Raw genomic sequence first — 19,901 nt, 5'->3', positions numbered from 1 at the left:
AAACATAGCCAACCATGTTTGTGTAAACCCCTGTAGGTGCTTCAGTTTTGCAGTGGTCTATCATGTCAGGCCACCACTGCAGAAACCCGGGTTCAAATCTCAGACCAGTCCGGCATCTACACAGACATGATTAGCCATGTCTAAGAAAGGGGTATGGCTGGAGGGTATGGCCCAGCAATATATGTTTGCTTTGCTCCCAGTGTTTTACAGTCCCATCATGATTTTCATTAAAACTAAAATGAATTGAAATATTTTAAATTGGAAGAGTGGAAGTGTGAAGAGTGGGAGTGGAAGAAAGCCGAGACGTCTGAGAAAGATGCTAATCCACAGACATTTTCCAAGAGTCCTCCAGCCTCCCAGACACACTTTAGTCTTTTTGCTGCTGGAAGCTTATTGCTAATTTGGCTAATTAGTAGTAGTGGCAAGCAGGAATGAGAAGACGAGGATCCAAGACAGAAATGAAGCCAGTATTCAGAGATAATAATGTGATAGTTACACAAACGTGAGAAGAGAGAATTTTTTTTTTTGCAGTGGGAGCTTTACTGCAAAAGGCAAGCAAAAGACATATAAAAGACCAGGATGTTAAAATTCTTCATTTACAACCGACCAAAAGAACATCTCACTCAGTGGTAAATCATATTTTTACCTCTAGGTGTGGCTTATTTATTTATTAGGATTTCAGTCCATCCAAATGCCCATTGTTGGAACTTTCAGTGGTGGACAGGGGTCAGCATGGGCACCCTGACTGGTCTGCGACTATGTAGCCCCATACGCAACAAACTGTGATGCACTGTGTATTCTGACACCTTTCTATCAGAACCAGCATTATCTCCTTCAGCAATCTGAGCTACAGTAGTTCGTCTGTTGGATCGGACCACACGGGCCAGCCTACGCTCCCCACGTGCATCAATGAGCCTTGGCCACCCATGACCCTGTCCCCGGTTTACCACTGTTCCTTCCTTGGACCACTTTTGATAGATACTGACCACTGCAGACCGGGAACACCCCACAAGAGCTGCAGTTTTGGAGATGCTCTGACCCAGTCATCTAGCCATCACAATTTGGCCCTGGTCAAACTCACTCAAATCCTTACACTCACCCATTTTTCCTGCTTCTAACATCAACTTTGAGGATAAAATGTTCACCTGCTGCCTAATAAATCCCACCCACTAACAGGTGCCGTGATGAAGAGATAATCAGTGTTATTCACTTCACCTGTCTGTGGTCATAATGTTATGCAAAAAAAACCATCTCCGCTTGTTTGAAAGCTGGGGTCAGAGCGCAGGGTCAGCCATTGTATGGCACCCCTGGAGCAGACAGGGTTAAGGGCCTTGCTCAAGGGCCCAACAGTGGCTGCATGACAGATCTGGAATTTGAACGCTCAACCTTTCAAATAATAGCCCAAAGCTCTACCACTAGGCTACCACTGTACTTTTATCAGGTTCAAGACATTTAATAAATCCAAGATTATTGATTATATTGCATATTACTTCTCCAAAAATGTTTTTATATATACTATATTGCCAAAAGTATTCGCTCGTCTGCCTTCACACACATATGAACTTGAGTGACATCCCATTCTTAATCCATAGCTTCAACTCTTCTGGGAAGGCTTTCCACAAGGTTTAGGAGTGTGTTTAAGGAAATTTTTGACCATTCTTCCAGAAACGCATTTGTGAGGTCAGACACTGATGTTGGATGAGAAGGTCTGGCTCACAGTCTCCGCTCTAATTCATCCCAAAGCTGTTCTATCGGGTTGAGGTCAGGATTCTGTGCAGGCCAGTCAAGTTCTTTCACACCAAACTCACTCATCCACGTCTTTATGGACCTTGCTTTGTGCACTGGTGTGAAGTCATGTTGGAACAGGAGGGGGCCATCCCCAAACTGTTCCCATAAAGTTGGGAGCATAAAATTGTCCAAAATCTCTTGGTATGCTGAAGCATTCACTGGAACTAAGGGGCCGAGCTCAACTCCTGAAAAACAACCCCACACCATAATCCCCCCTCCACCAAACCCAGACTCATCCATCGGATTGCCAGACGGAGAAGCGTGATTCAGCACTCCAGAGAACACGTCTCCACTGCTCTAGAGTCCAGTGGCGGCGTGCTTTTCACCACTGCATCCGACGCTTTGCATTGCACTTGGTGATGTAAGGTTTGGATGCAGCTGCTCGGCCATGGAAACCCATTCCATGAAGCTCTCTACATACTGTTCTTGAGCTAATCTGAAGGCCACATGAAGTTTGGAGGTCTGTAGCGATTGACTGCAGTAAGTTGGCGACCTCTACGCACTATGCGCCTCAGCATCCGCTAAACCCGCTCTGTCATTTTACATGGCTACCACTTCGTGGCTGAGTTGCTGTCGTTCCCAATCACTTCCACTTTGTTATAATAGCACTGACAGTGAACTGTGGAATATTTAGTAGAGAGGAAATGTCACTACTGGACTTGTTGCACAGGTGGCATCCTATCACGGTACCACACTGGAATTCACTGAGCTCCTGAGAGCGACCCATTCTTTCACTAATTTGTAGAAGCAGTCTGCATGCCTAGGTGCTTGGTTTTATACACCTGTGGCCATGGACGTGATTGGAACACCTGAATTCAGTAATTTGGATGGGTGAGTGAATACTTTTGGCAATATAGTCTATATTAAAAGTTTCCATTTTTTAAAAGGCTTTAAATCATTAGATTAGGCCGGGAATTGGGCTGTTATGAATGAATCTGTCAAAGAAAGTGGAAGGAAAAAATCCCAGCTGATGTCTGGATGCTGGCGTAGAGGAAAGTGAAGAGTCCTAAATGAGCCTGTCTGATTGTTTCCAGCAGCCAGGACTCATGGGTAGATTGAAGTTGACTCCACTCCTAGCAAGGCTAACGCTGCTCAGAAAGAGTCCAGAGCCGAGAGTCATTTTTCTTGGCTGTCATAATGCATGTTGGGATGCAGAGGAGGATCCTAACAGGGAAGAACAGCGTCTGAGATTAGGCTGTTAGCCTGCACAGGCGGGGCGATTACTGCCCACAGTCGGGGAAAATACCACCAAGCTCGAATTGTCTCAGCCTGGTTTTACACTCTTGAAGGTCTTTTCTGTTCGTCTCATATTATTAAAGATGTGTAATAGACATTGATTTACTACACTGGAATAATTAATGCATCCAGCAGTGGCTACTGCTCGAATTCTGAGCACTTTATTTCTGTACCCTCATTCTATTTATAGAAATGTTACACATTCATTCATTTATTATTTATTTATTTATTATTTCAAAGCATCTTATTCCAAATGAGGCAGTCCACCACGACAATACAAATACACCAAGGAATAGATCTATCAAACTTTGGGTTATTGTTAAGATTGATAAGGATGGAGCTGCTAGGTAGGAGGAGGAGAGGAAGGCCAAAGAGGAGGTTTATGGATGCAGTCAGGCAGGACGTTCAGTACTGGGCAAGATGCCCAGACGAAAGATCAGCCGTGGCGACCCCTAACAGGAGCAGCCAAGAGAAGTAGATGAAGATTGTTGCAACAGTTTGGTTAACCTTTTCTGGTCCAGCTTGACCGTACCCCTGTGCATGAAGCAAGATCCATAATGACATGGGTTGATGGGTTTGGTGTGGGGAATGACCAGTGGCCTGCACCTTTGGGATGGATTGGGTCTTCTTTTTCAACATCAGGACCGTTCGACTTATTGTTAGAACTGGATCCGATTTGTCCCAAAAACAAGCTGAAATGTGGAATCATCTGACCACAAGCATGTTTCACCTACTTTTTAGGGCTATCTGACATGTACTTCTGTTTGCATATTAGAGTTTTAGGTTGCATTTCTTAATACACTGGTACTCCCAAGCCCGTTGCATATCCTGATACAGTGGTGGACCATGTTAAGTGAAAACGGTTTTCCGATGTACTCCCAAGCCTGTTGAATTTCTTAATGCAGTGGTGAACCATGTTAAGTGAAAGCGGTTTTCAGAACTACTTCACAACCCGTTGCATATCCTGATACAGTGGTGGACTGTGTTAAGTAAAAACGGTTTTCCAAAGTACTCCCAAGCCTGTTGAATTTCTTGATACAGTGGTGCACCATGTTAAGTAAAAACAGTTTTCCAGAGTACTCCCAAGCCTGTTGCATATCCTGATACAGTGGTGCACCGTGTTAAATGTAAATGGTTTTCCAAACTACTCCCAAGCCATCCATTTTTTGGAAATGGGGTGTGTAGGAATGCCATTGTGGCAGTAACAGTCCAGTATCTGCATTTTAACTGTGATTTAAATTATTCAAATGATTCAACGATTTAAGTGATTCAATTTGTTCTATTTGTTGCTTTTTACAAAAGAACAAGCCAAAGAACTCGAGGAAGCAAAAGAACTTCAAGAGGCAAAACCAGGTCTTGAAGAAGCCAAGGAACCCGAAGAGGCAAAAACAGGTCAGTCATCCTCAGGAAATCTTTTATAAAGGTTCAGATCTTTGATTGAGTCAAATGTTTACATAGGTTTAATTATATAATTAATATGAGGTGTGTTACAGTACAGTTGTGTATAAAGTTTTGGCACTCTTGAATAAAGTAAACAATATTTGCATCAAATGATTAAAAACAGTCATGTTCTGTAAAATAATCCAGTTTTCTTTGTAATTGATGTTTTATAAATATTCATTAAGGCATGTCCAATTATTTTTGTGGACACCTTTCTAGACAAAAGATTCAGACAGCAAGGATAAAAATAATTAAAAGGTGTTGCGAAACAATGTAGTCAAAAAATGGTTGGCAAAGTTTTTGGTCTAAATTGATCATTTAATTAAATAAAAAAAAATTTAACCAGCTGTTCCCAAACTTTCTGCACCATGGACTGGTTTAAAAAAAGAGATAATTTAATGGACCTGCAGGGGCGGTGGTATTTAAAATAAAATTTACGAAGAACATTATACAAAACACAAAGTGCATAACGACACTACTCACCATTGATGGAAAATCAGTGGGAACCCTGAGCTTTTTTCACTGCAACGAGACGCTCCCACCTAGGGGTGATAGGAGACAATAACACCCGAAGTGTGTTCCTTACGTCCGGTCTACTCCGTAACTTTGTTTTGGTTGCCGTCACTGCAGAAAATTCCACTTCACAAAGATAGGATGTTGGAAATGAAAGCAGTGTTTTCATTGCTTTTGTAGCGATCTCTAATTATTTATTCTTTATGCGCGGCTGGGTAATGAATGACCCGGTCCGTGGCCCGGTGGTTGGCGACCACTGTTTTAAACATCTACCACAGATAGTTTGAAATTCATTTAGATCCTTAATTCATTCATTTATTGTCTGTTTTACCCCCGTTTTATCCTATTTAGGGTCGCGGTGGGTCTGGGCAAAAGGCAGGAAACACACTGGATTGGTCACCAGTCCACAGGGGATCATCTTGGGGGGGACGTTTACTATCTCCAGTTAACTGGAGCACACCGCACAAACAAGGAGAACATGCAAACCCCACACGAAAGGACCCTGACTGCTCCACCTGGGAATCAAACCCAGGACCTTCTTGCTGTCGCCCTCGACAGTGCTACCCACCGAGCCACCCGTCGTTTAAATCAATTATGTGTTTTTTCATTGGAACATGTTAAAATTGGTGCTAATATTAGCTATTCCACTTCTTTGTCTTGACACAATGGGGTTCATGTTTCATCTGCTTAATGGCCCTTTGAAGGTTAAGAAAAAAGCAGTCATGTTATTTAGGAAATGGGGTGAGTAATAATAATGAAATCAGGCCGAGTCATCTGCGCGTCATTAACATGAAAGAAAGCCGATTCGCTTTAAATCAACTCATCATCCGTGCTGTCTGAATCTTTTGTCTTTTCCTAACTGCCTGAAGACTGATGTTTCATCCCTTTTTTTTTTACTCCCACATTTCCCTGATTGTTAAATAAAACAAGCCCCGCCTCGAGCGATGGCTGAAGTAAGCGACTGCCAAAATCCCATCCGTGCCTCCACCGTGGAAGTAATGTCATTAAATATATTAATTTGACTCCTTTAGTCTGAATTATTCATCCGGGCAGTGAGTGGTACAATTAATACTATGAGATTTTAATAAGCAGACGGGTGAAGCAGGGTCAGAGACAGGCAGACAAAGAAAGAAAGAAAGAAATGAAGAGAGGTAGAGACACGGCTCTGTCTCCCTGGTAATAGAGGTCTCATGAATATTTAAGCTATGACATGTTCGGCCAGCGGGGTTAAGAGCCCAAAATATTCCGTGGTCTCAGACTGATGCCCCATTCAGGTAAATTTCCATGTCTGAAAACATCTCATTCACCTCATGATGGGGTCTGTGAGGGCCAGACACAGCGCTTACGCACAAGTGTGAACGACTTACTTAATACCTGAGCGCTTAGACTGAATGTGCAGACCTGAATGTCGTATTCACACCTGTATGATAATCTATTTTAAATGTTACTTCAAATCATTGGTGTGTGTTTTCACTGTTGTTCCTAAGGGCAGTTTGGAATTCAGGAGTGAGTGTGTTTGAGTGAGTGTGTAAAAAGGCAGTGTAACACTTTGCACTGTGTAATACTGTTCTGTATTTACTGTAGCTCAGTTTGTGTGTATGAGTGAGTATAGGTGTGTGAGTGTGAGAGAGAGTGTGTGTGTGTGTGTGTGTGTGTGTGTGTGTGTGTGTGTAAGTGTAAGAGAGTGTGTGTAACAGTGTGTAATGCTGTTCTGTATTTACTGTGGCTCAGTCTCTGTGCGTGTGTGTTTGAGTGTGTGTGTGTGTGTAACAGTGTGTAATGCTGTTCTGTATTTACTGTAGCTCAGTCTCTGTGCGTGTGTGTTTGAGTGTGTGTGTGTGTGTAAGAGAGTGTGTGTAACAGTGTGTAATGCTGTTCTGTATTTACTGTAGCTCAGTCTCTGTGCGTGTGTGTTTGAGTGAGTGTGTGTGTGTGTAAGAGAGTGTGTGTAACAGTGTGTAATGCTGTTCTGTATTTACTGTAGCTCAGTCTCTGTGCATGTGTGTTTGAGTGTGTGTGTGTGTGTGAGTGAGAGTGTGTGTAACAGTGTGTAATGCTGTTCTGTATTTACTGTAGCTCAGTCTCTGTGCGTGTGTGTTTGAGTGTGTGTGTGTGTGTGTAAGAGAGTGTGTGTAACAGTGTGTAATGCTGTTCTGTATTTACTGTAGCTCAGTCTCTGTGCGTGTGTGTTTGAGTGAGTGTGTGTGTGTGTGTAAGAGAGTGTGTGTAACAGTGTGTAATGCTGTTCTGTATTTACTGTAGCTCAGTCTCTGTGCATGTGTGTTTGAGTGTGTGTGTGTGTGTGAGTGAGAGTGTGTGTAACAGTGTGTAATGCTGTTCTGTATTTACTGTAGCTCAGTCTCTGTGCATGTGTGTTTGAGTGTGTGTGTGTGTGTGAGTGAGAGTGTGTGTAACAGTGTGTAATGCTGTTCTGTATTTACTGTAGCTCAGTCTCTGTGCGTGTGTGTTTGAGTGTGTGTGTGTGTGTGTAAGAGAGTGTGTGTAACAGTGTGTAATGCTGTTCTGTATTTACTGTAGCTCAGTCTCTGTGCGTGTGTTTGAGTGTGTGTGTGTGTGTTTGTGTAAGAGAGTGTGTGTAACAGTGTGTAATGCTGTTCTGTATTTACTGTAGCTCAGCCTCTGTGCGTGTGTGTGTTTGAGTGAGTGTGTGTGTGTAAGAGAGTGTGTGTAACAGTGTGTAATGCTGTTCTGTATTTACTGTAGCTCAGCCTCTGTGCGTGTGTGTTTGAGTGTGTGTGTGTGTGTGTGTAAGAGAGTGTGTAACAGTGTGTAATGCTGTTCTGTATTTACTGTAGCTCAGTCTCTGTGCGTGTGTGTTTGAGTGTGTGTGTGTGTAAGAGAGTGTGTGTAACAGTGTGTAATGCTGTTCTGTATTTACTGTAGCTCAGTCTCTGTGCGTGTGTGTTTGAGTGAGTGTGTGTGTGTGTAAGAGAGTGTGTGTAACAGTGTGTAATGCTGTTCTGTATTTACTGTAGCTCAGTCTCTGTGCGTGTGTGTTTGAGTGTGTGTGTGTAAGAGAGTGTGTGTAACAGTGTGTAATGCTGTTCTGTATTTACTGTAGCTCAGTCTCTGTGCGTGTGTGTTTGAGTGAGTGTGTGTGTGTGTAAGAGAGTGTGTGTAACAGTGTGTAATGCTGTTCTGTATTTACTGTAGCTCAGTCTCTGTGCGTGTGTGTTTGAGTGAGTGTGTGTGTGTGTGTGTGTAAGAGAGTGTGTAACAGTGTGTAATGCTGTTCTGTATTTACTGTAGCTCAGTCTCTGTGTGTGTGTTTGAGTGTGTGTGTGTGTGTGTGTGTGTAAGAGAGTGTGTGTAACAGTGTGTAATGCTGTTCTGTATTTACTGTAGCTCAGTCTCTGTGCGTGTGTGTTTGAGTGAGTGTGTGTGTGTGTGTGTGTAAGAGAGTGTGTAACAGTGTGTAATGCTGTTCTGTATTTACTGTAGCTCAGTCTCTGTGTGTGTGTTTGAGTGTGTGTGTGTGTGTGTGTGTGTGTAAGAGAGTGTGTGTAACAGTGTGTAATGCTGTTCTGTATTTACTGTAGCTCAGTCTCTGTGCGTGTGTGTTTGAGTGTGTGTGTGTGTGAGAGAGTGTGTGTAACAGTGTGTAATGCTGTTCTGTATTTACTGTAGCTCAGTCTCTGTGCGTGTGTGTTTGAGTGAGTGTGTGTGTGTGTGTAAGAGAGTGTGTGTAACAGTGTGTAATGCTGTTCTGTATTTACTGTAGCTCAGCCTCTGTGCGTGTGTGTTTGAGTGTGTGTGTGTGTAAGAGAGTGTGTAACAGTGTGTAATGCTGTTCTGTATTTACTGTAGCTCAGTCTCTGTGCTGCTCAGTCTCTGTGTGTGTGTGTGTTTGAGTGAGTGTGTGTGTGTGTGTGTAAGAGAGTGTGTGTAACAGTGTGTAATGCTGTTCTGTATTTACTGTAGCTCAGTCTCTGTGCGTGTGTGTTTGAGTGAGTGTGTGTGTGTGTGTAAGAGAGTGTGTGTAAGTGTGTAATGCTGTTCTGTATTTACTGTAGCTCAGTCTCTGTGCGTGTGTGTTTGAGTGTGTGTGTGTGTGTGTTTGTGTAAGAGAGTGTGTGTAACAGTGTGTAATGCTGTTCTGTATTTACTGTAGCTCAGTCTCTGTGTGTGTGTGTTTGAGTGAGTGTGTGTGTGTGTGTGTTTGTGTAAGAGAGTGTGTGTAACAGTGTGTAATGCTGTTCTGTATTTACTGTAGCTCAGTCTCTGTGCGTGTGTGTTTGAGTGTGTGTGTGTGTGTAAGAGAGTGTGTGTAACAGTGTGTAATGCTGTTCTGTATTTACTGTAGCTCAGTCTCTGTGCGTGTGTGTTTGAGTGAGTGTGTGTTTGTGTGTGTGTAAGAGAGTGTGTGTAACAGTGTGTAATGCTGTTCTGTATTTACTGTAGCTCAGTCTCTGTGCGTGTGTGTTTGAGTGAGTGTGTGTGTGTGTAAGAGAGTGTGTGTAACAGTGTGTAATGCTGTTCTGTATTTACTGTAGCTCAGTCTCTGCGTGTGTTTGAGTGAGTGTGTGTGTGTGTAAGAGAGTGTGTGTAAGTGTGTAATGCTGTTCTGTATTTACTGTAGCTCAGTCTCTGTGCGTGTGTGTTTGAGTGTGTGTGTGTGTAAGAGAGTGTGTGTAAGTGTGTAATGCTGTTCTGTATTTACTGTAGCTCAGTCTCTGTGCGTGTGTGTTTGAGTGTGTGTGTGTGTGTGTGTGTGTAAGAGAGTGTGTGTAACAGTGTGTAATGCTGTTCTGTATTTACTGTAGCTCAGTCTCTGTGTGTGTGTGTTTGAGTGAGTGTGTGTGTGTGTGTGTAAGAGAGTGTGTGTAACAGTGTGTAATGCTGTTCTGTATTTACTGTAGCTCAGTCTCTGTGCGTGTGTGTTTGAGTGAGTGTGTGTTTGTGTGTGTGTAAGAGAGTGTGTGTAACAGTGTGTAATGCTGTTCTGTATTTACTGTAGCTCAGTCTCTGTGCGTGTGTGTTTGAGTGAGTGTGTGTTTGTGTGTGTGTAAGAGAGTGTGTGTAACAGTGTGTAATGCTGTTCTGTATTTACTGTAGCTCAGTCTCTGTGCGTGTGTGTTTGAGTGAGTGTGTGTGTGTGTAAGAGAGTGTGTGTAACAGTGTGTAATGCTGTTCTGTATTTACTGTAGCTCAGTCTCTGTGCGTGTGTTTGAGTGAGTGTGTGTGTGTAAGAGAGTGTGTGTAACAGTGTGTAATGCTGTTCTGTATTTACTGTAGCTGTCTCTGTGCGTGTGTGTTTGAGTGAGTGTGTGTGTGTGTAAGAGAGTGTGTGTAACAGTGTGTAATGCTGTTCTGTATTTACTGTAGCTGTCTCTGTGCGTGTGTGTTTGAGTGAGTGTGTGTGTGTGTAAGAGAGTGTGTGTAACAGTGTGTAATGCTGTTCTGTATTTACTGTAGCTCAGTCTCTGTGCGTGTGTTTGAGTGAGTGTGTGTGTGTGTGTAAGAGTGTGTGTAACAGTGTGTAATGCTGTTCTGTATTTACTGTAGCTCAGTCTCTGTGCGTGTGTTTGAGTGAGTGTGTGTGTGTGTAAGAGAGTGTGTGTAACAGTGTGTAATGCTGTTCTGTATTTACTGTAGCTCAGTCTCTGGGGTGTTTGGACTGAAGACGTTTCTGAGTGCAGCATCCCAAACTCAGCACACCTCCTGACCTTGTGTTGATAACCTTGTCTGAGGGGGTGTGTGTATGTCTGTAAAAGAGAGTGTGTGTGTGTGTGTGTACAAAGGTGTTTTGTGTGTGTAAGTTTTTCATTTGCTGTGTTTTTCAGCCACAGCGCTTCTACAGAGCTAAAGGCAACGAGAGCAGGTACGTGTTTTACCCTTCATTACCTGCATGCTAAATCTTTTTTAAAATTTACTCCAAATCGTTCCCAAAGGCAGTTTGGAATCCGAGAGTGTGTATAAGAGTGAGTGTAGTAGTATGTGTGTGTGTCCACTTTACTGTGCAATGCTTATTTGTATTTACTGCAGCTCAGTCTGTGTGTCTGTCTGTTTATGGTGTGTGTGTGTGTGTGAGAGAGAGATTATCTGAGAGTGTGTTTGTCTGTACGAGTGAGTATAGGGGTGTATATTTGAGAGAAAGTGTGTGTGGCTATCAGCCAACCGGGCACCTACACAGACACGTGTGTCCGTAAAGGGCGGGACAATGGTTGAACAGGGTTGCCTTACTTATAACCACTGCAATTACGACCTCTGCTCACTGATCGATGACACCTGCACAGAGAGGGGGGACGATGGGGAGCAGTATGCTTTTTTGGGGGGGACAGGCCCTGGTCAGGAGTGGAAGGTCAGCAGCACTAAGGCGAATTATGATGTAATAATTGGATACACCTTTGCACAACTTTGTTGCATCATCAACGGTCTCGCTGCCACTTATCCTCAGAACTCGCCACCCGATCACTTTATGACAGGGGTGTCAAACTCATTTTCACCGAGGGCCACATCAGCATTATGGTGGCCCTCAAAGGGCCGATTGTAACGTATCCTGCTGTGATTGCAGTCACATTGCTGTTTTTCTTGGAGGCTGAATTCTGCATTTATATTGTTCTACTTTACCACAGACACGGCCTCATAATACAAGAGACGCACCGGTTTCTCTTCCTGAAGCACAAACTTGTTTTCACTTTCATTACATTTCCTCCTTCTGCTTAATTTTCTTACTTATCTTCTTGTACATTTTAGGATCATGTGTAAATATGTGTAACATCATCTACTGGCGGGATGTGTCACTTTGCAGGTCACAAAATCAGCCTGCATTTTGAAAGATGCAGTTTGTTTAGGATTTTACAGTGTATTTTTAAGACAATCATTCTGCCCTCACTAATAGTTTATCCCCCTTTCTCAGACAGACAGACAGACAGACAGACAGACAGACACAGACAGACAGCTCTCTTCAGAATACAGTCGGTTTATTTGCTCCCCAGCTGTGTGATACACTGTGTGCATCAAAATAAAGTAAAAATACAAACGGTAAAAACAATAAAGAACCTAATACAGTAAAAGCACACAGCTGTAGTCAAGTGTTACATCTGGTACAATATGAGATTTAACCAAACGTAAAATAACGAGTTAAAATTGTGTGTAAAAATACTAATTGCTATAGTAACAGCAACAACAGTATTTAATTACGGTAAATTTGTAACTAAAACGCTGTGATATACTCACTAAACATTTACTAACAACTGAGAATATAAACGCCACTACTTACAGACGATGCTTCTGTATTATATTGCAATATAATTATTTGTATTTATTTATTATTGTTTACATTACTGACTACGCTACCCCGCGTTCTTTTGCCGTAAAAGTCACATGGCTTCTTAGCGAAGGTTAAAGTTAGTTGCCATGACTACGATGTCACGTTGTCTCTCAAAGGCGCAGGAGTGCATTAAATTATAAGCGCGTCTCTGTAACGACTCGAACCATCACGACAATCATACAGTCGTTTAAGCTCTCGCGGGCCGGATCAAATGACGTGAGTTTGACACCCCTGCTTTATGGCATCAAGTTGCTGCCAGAGTGAAGACAGGGTTGCACACCGTAAAGTGTTACTGGATGCCAATCCATTGTGGGCCTTGGCCTATTTTCTCTCCTAGAACCTCCTAGAACTTTGCTTAACTGGCAGCTTTAAATCACCTCTAGGCATAAATAAACTGAGGAAATGGGTGACCCACCATGACCCTGACCAGGATGAAGTGGTTGGTGAAAATAAATAAATAACAATAAAAGGTTTTTCAATCCTGATGAAATAAAACTGTTCGATACTGGACTCTGTCTTTTGGACTTTGGATCATTTTTTCTTTCTCCACCTGACATGCCGTGGCTTTTTTATTTTTCGTCGGGGCAGTGCAGGGCAGCATTTTAATGCGGCATTTCATGATGGACGGTGCAGAGGTCAAGATGTTTTAATTCCAGACAAATGAGGCAGGTCAGCATTTGGCATGAGGAATTTATTTCATTGCGCTGTCATTCCAGACTGAGCCTGGTTACCGCTAATCAGAGACACTTTGCATCATTACGTACTCACTCACAGGTGTTAGTATAATAAGCCGAGGTGTGTGTGTGTGTGTGTGTGTGTGTGTGTGTGTGTGTGTGTGTGTGCTTGTGCTACGCTGACATAACAAGTCAAGCTGTTTTTCATCCAAGTCTCATGATGTCTCTGATTTCAGAACTGCCTGTTTAAAATTTTACTTAACATATGGACGTATGCTCAACAAGGTGTCCTGCTCGAACCTTACCCCCCTACCCCCACCACACCCACCCACCTACCACCCCTTTTCTTAGATGCATAACACAGTCGCTTCGATTACAGTTGTAACCTTTGGGAATTTAAGTCAGGAGACTGGCTGAGCAAACACCTTCATTTTCAGACACCCCTTCCTAAATTGTTTGACTGTAATGTTCAATTGAAATAAATTCACAGTTAATATACACTATATGACCATAAGTATTTGGACACCTGATCATGAGTGAAAACAAATAGTTTTAAAACCTAACCTTATGTAATCTTATAACAACAACCACTCTTCTGAGAAGGCTTCTCTCAAGACTAGGAATTTGTGCCCACTCAGGTTTAAAGAGCATTTGTATGGCCGGGCACTGATTTTGATCAAGAAAGCTTCAACTGACATTCCAGTTCATTCCAGAGCTGTTCAGTAGGCCTGAGGTCAGAGCTCTGTGCAGGCCACTGGAGTTTTACTGCATGTCTTTATAGGTCTTGCTTTCTGCACAGGGGCATAGTAATGCTAGAACAGGAAAGGGCCTTCCCCAAACTGTTGCTAAAAAGTTGGAAGCATTTAATTTCCTTTTAATTTCACGGTCATGTTAATTTTAAACCAAACACAGTCATGGACAATTTTTTAAAAGTTTTTTAATTTGACCCCTTCTTCTCCCACTTTTTAGCGCATCCAATTTGATGGGTAGTCAATCATCCTCTCACTAACGCTGGTCCCTGCTCCTGATTGGCGAGGACGAGGGTGCTCCACGCCCCCTCCGAAACGTGCACAGCAATCGAACGTCTTATCACTTACACTTGACGAGCACAGTGCGGTACAGCGCTGTGCACGGAGAGCCACACCCTCTACCGCACTCCTTCCCCATCTCCGTGCAGGTGCCACCAACAAGCCAGCAGAGGTCGTAATCGCACTAGTCTGAGAGAGAGAGTCCCCGTCCGGCTTTAGTCCCGCCCCTTTTCTGAACAACAGACCAATCGTTGTTCATGTAGCCTCTCAGCTGGCAAGGCAGAGCCAAGATTCGATACGATGTATTCGAGATCTCAGCTCTGGTGAACAGTGTGTGTTTTACCGCTGCGCCACCTGAGCGGCTACTCATGGACAATTTTGTATCCCCAGGTTGGTAGAGCTACTACCTCACATCAAGAAGGGCCCGGGTTCAATTCCTCAGCCGGACAACCTGGGTCCTTTCTGTGTGGAATTTGCATGTTCTTCTCAGATCTGTGTGGGTTTTTTCCGGGTGCTCTGGTTTCCTCTGACGAGTCAAAACACATGCAGTCAGGTTAATTGGAGCTACTTAAAATGACCTATGTGCAAGTGTGTGTGATTGTGTTCTGTGAGGGACTGGCGACCTGTCCAGGGTTTGGCCTTTCGCCCCAAATCAGACCCATCGCAACCCTGATTAGGATAAAGCAGTGGTAAAGCAGACAACGAAAAAATTAATGAAGTATTATTAAATGTGTATGACACACAGGTGGCACAGCAGTCTATTATGCTAGCCCACCATAGCTGAGATCACAGAAAGATGGGCTATGTCTGAAGGTTGGGGGTGGCCAAGCCCTGCTATGGATTGGTGCCCTGTCTTGGGTATTCCGCCCAGTGTTTCCTATTAGAACCGGACCTGCCACAACACTGACCAGTATAAAACAGTTTTGAGAATGAAATATGTGTTTTGCTCAGTTCATGAGTAAAATCTCAGTATAATGCACTTCAAAACACATAATTTAATTTATTCGTTTGGCAGAAACTCCAAAGTGACTTGAAAGTGATGCAGAATTTAAGCTGATGGCTAAAGTGCCTCTGACCAATGGAAAATGAGACTTTACTCCACTTGGCTGATTTTGATTATATAGAGTGGTTCGGGTCAAATTAGTCATCATCGTGAAGAGCTTTGTTTTTGTTTTTGGCTTCTTGGGAGGTGTGGTGATCCATAGGTTGTGTGGTAGTTAGTGTGTGTGTGTGGCATAGCAACATGGGTCCTGGGACTTGATTACAAACCTGGTTCTGATCTCTGTCTGATTGACATGTTCTTTTTTGTATCTGTGTGTATGTAGCACATACAATTATATATATACACTGATCAGCCATAACATTAAAACCACCTCCTTGTTTCTGTCCACTCTATTAGACACTCCTACCTGGTTGGTTCACCTTGTAGATGTAAAGTCAGAGACGATCACTCATCTATTGCTGCTGTTTCAGTTGGTCATCTTCTAGACCTTCATCAGTGGTCACAGGACGCTGCTCATGGGGTGCTGTTGGCTGGATATATTTTTGGTTGGTGGACTATTCTAGTCCAGCAGTGACAGTGAGGTGTTTAAAAACTCCATCAGCATTTCTGTGTCTGATCCATTTATACCAGCACAACACACACTAACACACCAGCACCATGTCAGTGTCACTGCAGTGCTGAGAGTGATCCACCACATAATTCCTGCTCTGTGGTGATCCTGTGGGGGTCCTGACCATTGAAGAACAGCATAAAAGGGGGCTAAAAAAGCATGCAGAGAAACAAATGGACTACAGTCAGTAATTGTAGAACTACAAAGTGCTTCTGTATAGTAAGTGGAGCTGATAAAATGGACAGTGAGTGTAGAAACAAGGAGGTGGTTTTAATGTTATGGCTGATCAGTGTATAACTGTTTAAACTTTTGGGATGAGTTTAAATGCAGACTGAAAGCCAGACCATATTCGTCACCCAGTATGCCAGAATCCACTTTTACTTCTGTGGCTGCAATGAAATAAAGCCTTTATGGTCAAGTTTAAACTCAAATAAAATGTTCAAAAGAAAGTACCAGATGTGATGCCAAGCTGTGTCAATAATTAGAATTTTGGATGTGGTCTAAAGCGGTCCGTTATACAGAGATAGCAAACTAGTGCTGTGTGAGTAAAGGCTACCACGTGCATTTAATCCACACTACATTAACACAGCAGGAAAAGAGGTCATAATAAAACTGTAAATATCATCCAGTGTGGGAAACAAGCCTCAACTCTAGCTGGAGGAACAGATGTGCTTGTTCGAGAGACGTTAGTTAAGCAAAAACAGTATGAAATGGGAGGAAAAGTGAGAGCCAGAGAGAAGGAAAGAGATGAGAATGCTGGAGCAATGTGGAAAAAAGTAATCGCAGAGCCAGACAGTTCATTTTACCTAGACGAACCACAAACGAAAAGCATTTTCAGAGTTCACTAGTATAGAAGCACGGACGTGTGTGTGTGTGTGTGTGTGCGTGCGTGTGTGTGTTTTTTAATGCTTGAATTCCTGGCCAAACAATTCGTTTTTTGATTGCTGTCTAGAATTACCAGAGTTTTTAATTTACACCAAGGTCTCTTAAGGCCAGGTGACATTCTGTTAACGAGATTAAGCATCTGGGGAATGCCATTAAAAGCTTGGCTATGAAGGGTGCTGATATCAAGCCAGACCGTGTCGTGGTTTTTCTGAAACCTGCCCAGTCACCGAAAGAGGTTTTTCACGGCTTAAATAAAACATCTCAAACTTAAGTAAACCAGCCGAGGGGGGGGAGGGGATTTAAAATAAAATTGTACAATGAGCATAATAAAAAACACAACGTGCATGACGACATTACTCATCAATGATGATAAATCAGTTGGAACTCTGAGCTTTTTTTACTGCAACGAGACGCTCCCACCTAGGGGTGATAGGAGACAGTAACACCCAAAGTGTGTTCCTTACGTCCGGTCTACTCCGTAACTTTGTTTTGTCTGGTAATAAATGCTGTTTGAGTTGGTCATCTTTGAGATCTTCATCAGTGGTCACAGGATGCTGCCCACGGGGCGCTGCTGGCTGGATATTTTTGGTTGGTGGACTCTCTTCTCAGTCCAGCAGTGACAGTGAGGTGTTTAAAAATTCCAGCAGCATTGCTGTGTCTGATCCACTCATACCAGCACAACACACACTAACACACCACCACCATGTCAGTGTTACTGCAGTGCTGAGAATGACCCACCACCCAAATAATACCTACTCTGTAGTGGTCCTGTGAGAGTCTTGAATGGGGGCTAACAAAGCATGCAGAGAAACAGATGGACTACAGTCAGTAATTGTAGAACTACAAAGTGCTTCTATATGGTAAGTGGAGCTGATAAAATAGACAGTGAGTGTAGAAACAAGGAGGTGGTTTTAATGTTATGGCTGATCGGTGTGTATATATATATATACAGTATATACTGTATATGTACAGGGGTTGGACAAAATAACTGAAACACCTGTCATTTTAGTGTGGTAGGTTTCATGGCTAAATTGGACCAGTCTGGTGGCAATCTTCATTAATTGCACATTGCACCAGTAAGAGCAGAGTGTGAAGGTTCAATTAGCAGGGTAAGAGCACAGTTTTGCTCAAAATATTGCAATGCACACAACATTATGGGTGACATACCAGAGTTCAAAAGAGGACAAATTGTTGGTGCACGTCTTGCTGGCGCATCTGTGACCAAGACAGCAAGTCTTTGTGATGTATCAAGAGCCACGGTATCCAGGGTAATGTCAGCATACCACCAAGAAGGACAAACCACATCCAACAGGATTAACTGTGGACGCAAGAGCAAGCTGTCTGAAAGGGATGTTCGGGTGCTAACCCGGATTGTATCCAAAAAACATAAAACCACGGCTGCCCAAATCACGGCAGAATTAAATGTGCACCTCAACTCTCCTGTTTCCACCAGAACTGTCCGTCGGGAGCTCCACAGGGTCAATATACACGGCCGGGCTGCTATAGCCAAACCTTTGGTCACTCGTGCCAATGCCAAACGTCGGTTTCAATGGTGCAAGGAGCGCAAATCTTGGGCTGTGGACAATGTGAAACATGTATTGTTCTCTGATGAGTCCACCTTTACTGTTTTCCCCACATCCGGGAGAGTTACGGTGTGGAGAAGCCCCAAAGAAGCGTACCACCCAGACTGTTGCATGCCCAGAGTGAAGCATGGGGGTGGATCAGTGATGGTTTGGGCTGCCATATCATGGCATTCCCTTGGCCCAATACTTGTGCTAGATGGGCACGTCACTGCCAAGGACTACCGAACCATTCTGGAGGACCATGTGCATCCAATGGCGGTGCCGTGTATCAGGATGACAATGCACCAATACACACAGCAAGACTGGTGAAAGATTGGTTTGATGAACATGAAAGTGAAGTTGAACATCTCCCATGGCCTGCACAGTCACCAGATCTAAATATTATTGAGCCACTTTGGGGTGTTTTGGAGAAGCGAGTCAGGAAACGTTTTCCTCCACCAGCATCACGTAGTGACCTGGCCACTATCCTGCAAGAAGAATGGCTTAAAATCCCTCTGACCACTGTGCAGGACTTGTATATGTCATTTCCAAGACGAATTGACGCTGTATTGGCCGCAAAAGGAGGCCCTACACCATACTAATAAATTATTGTGGTCTAAAACCAGGTGTTTCAGTTATTTTGTCCAACCCCTGTATATATATATATATATATATATATATATATATATATATATATATATATATATATATATATATATATATATATAGTATATACAGTGTATCACAAAAGTGAGTACACCCTTCACATTTCTGCAAATATTTCATTATATCTTTTCATGGGACAACACTATAGACATGAAACTTGGATATAACTTAGAGTAGTCAGTGTACAACTTGTATAGCAGTGTAGATTTACTGTCTTCTGAAAATAACTCAACACACAGCCATTAATGTCTAAATAGCTGCAACATAAGTGAGTACACCCCACAGTGAACATGTCCAAATTGTGCCCAAAGTGTCAATATTTTGTGTGACCACCATTATTATCCAGCACTGCCTTAACCCTCCTGGGCATGGAATTCACCAGAGCTGCACAGGTTGCTACTGGAATCCTCTTCCACTCCTCCATGATGACATCACGGAGCTGGTGGATGTTAGACACCTTGAACTCCTCCACCTTCCACTTGAGGATGCGCCACAGGTGCTCAATTGGGTTTAGTCCATCACCTTTACCTTCAGCTTCCTCAGCAAGGCAGTTGTCATCTTGGAGGTTGTGTTTGGGGTCGTTATCCTGTTGGAAAACTGCCATGAGGCCCAGTTTTCGAAGGGAGGGGATCATGCTCTGTTTCAGAATGTCACAGTACATGTTGGAATTCATGTTTCCCTCAATGAACCACAGCTCCCCAGTGCCAGCAACACTCATGCAGCCCAAGACCATGATGCTACCACCACCATGCTTGACTGTAGGCAAGATACAGTTGTCTTGGTACTTCTCACCAGGGCGCCGCCACACATGCTGGACACCATCTGAGCCAAACAAGTTTATCTTGGTCTCGTCAGACCACAGGGCATTCCAGTAATCCATGTTCTTGGACTGCTTGTCTTCAGCAAACTGTTTGCGGGCTTTCTTGTGCGTCAGCTTCCTTCTGGGATGACGACCATGCAGACCGAGTTGATCCAGTGTGCGGCGTATGGTCTGAGCACTGACAGGCTGACCTCCCACGTCTTCAACCTCTGCAGCAATGCTGGCAGCACTCATGTGTCTATTTTTTAAAGCCAACCTCTGGATATGACGCCGAACACGTGGACTCGACTTCTTTGGTCGACCCTGGCGAAGCCTGTTCCGAGTGGAACCTGTCCTGGAAAACCGCTGTATGACCTTGGCCACCATGCTGTAGCTCAGTTTC

The 19,901-nt window shown here is 43.4% G+C and overlaps 1 protein-coding gene across 2 annotated transcripts in view; it reads left to right on the top strand.

The window, feature by feature from the left end:
- cd276 (CD276 molecule) overlaps window positions 1-19,901 on the top strand; it is a 132,067-nt gene that overhangs the window by 85,338 nt on the left and 26,828 nt on the right. Inside the window, exons 6-8 of one of the 2 annotated variants that reach the window (XM_063005153.1) lie at window positions 4,327-4,416; window positions 10,782-10,819; window positions 15,373-15,949. In XM_063005153.1, coding sequence (XP_062861223.1) covers window positions 4,327-4,416; window positions 10,782-10,804 — 113 coding nt within the window. In that variant the 3' untranslated portion in view covers window positions 10,805-10,819; window positions 15,373-15,949. Of the gene's footprint in view, window positions 1-4,326; window positions 4,417-10,781; window positions 10,820-15,372; window positions 15,950-19,901 lie in introns of those variants that run through there. The other variant, XM_063005152.1, reaches the window with a different exon arrangement.

Source organism: Trichomycterus rosablanca, chromosome 11 (genome assembly GCF_030014385.1).
Source record: "Trichomycterus rosablanca isolate fTriRos1 chromosome 11, fTriRos1.hap1, whole genome shotgun sequence".
In the NCBI taxonomy this organism is placed as follows: domain Eukaryota; kingdom Metazoa; phylum Chordata; class Actinopteri; order Siluriformes; family Trichomycteridae; genus Trichomycterus; species Trichomycterus rosablanca.
The sequence above is the reverse complement of the archived record's forward strand: the minus strand, read 5'-3'. Positions and strand labels throughout refer to the sequence as shown.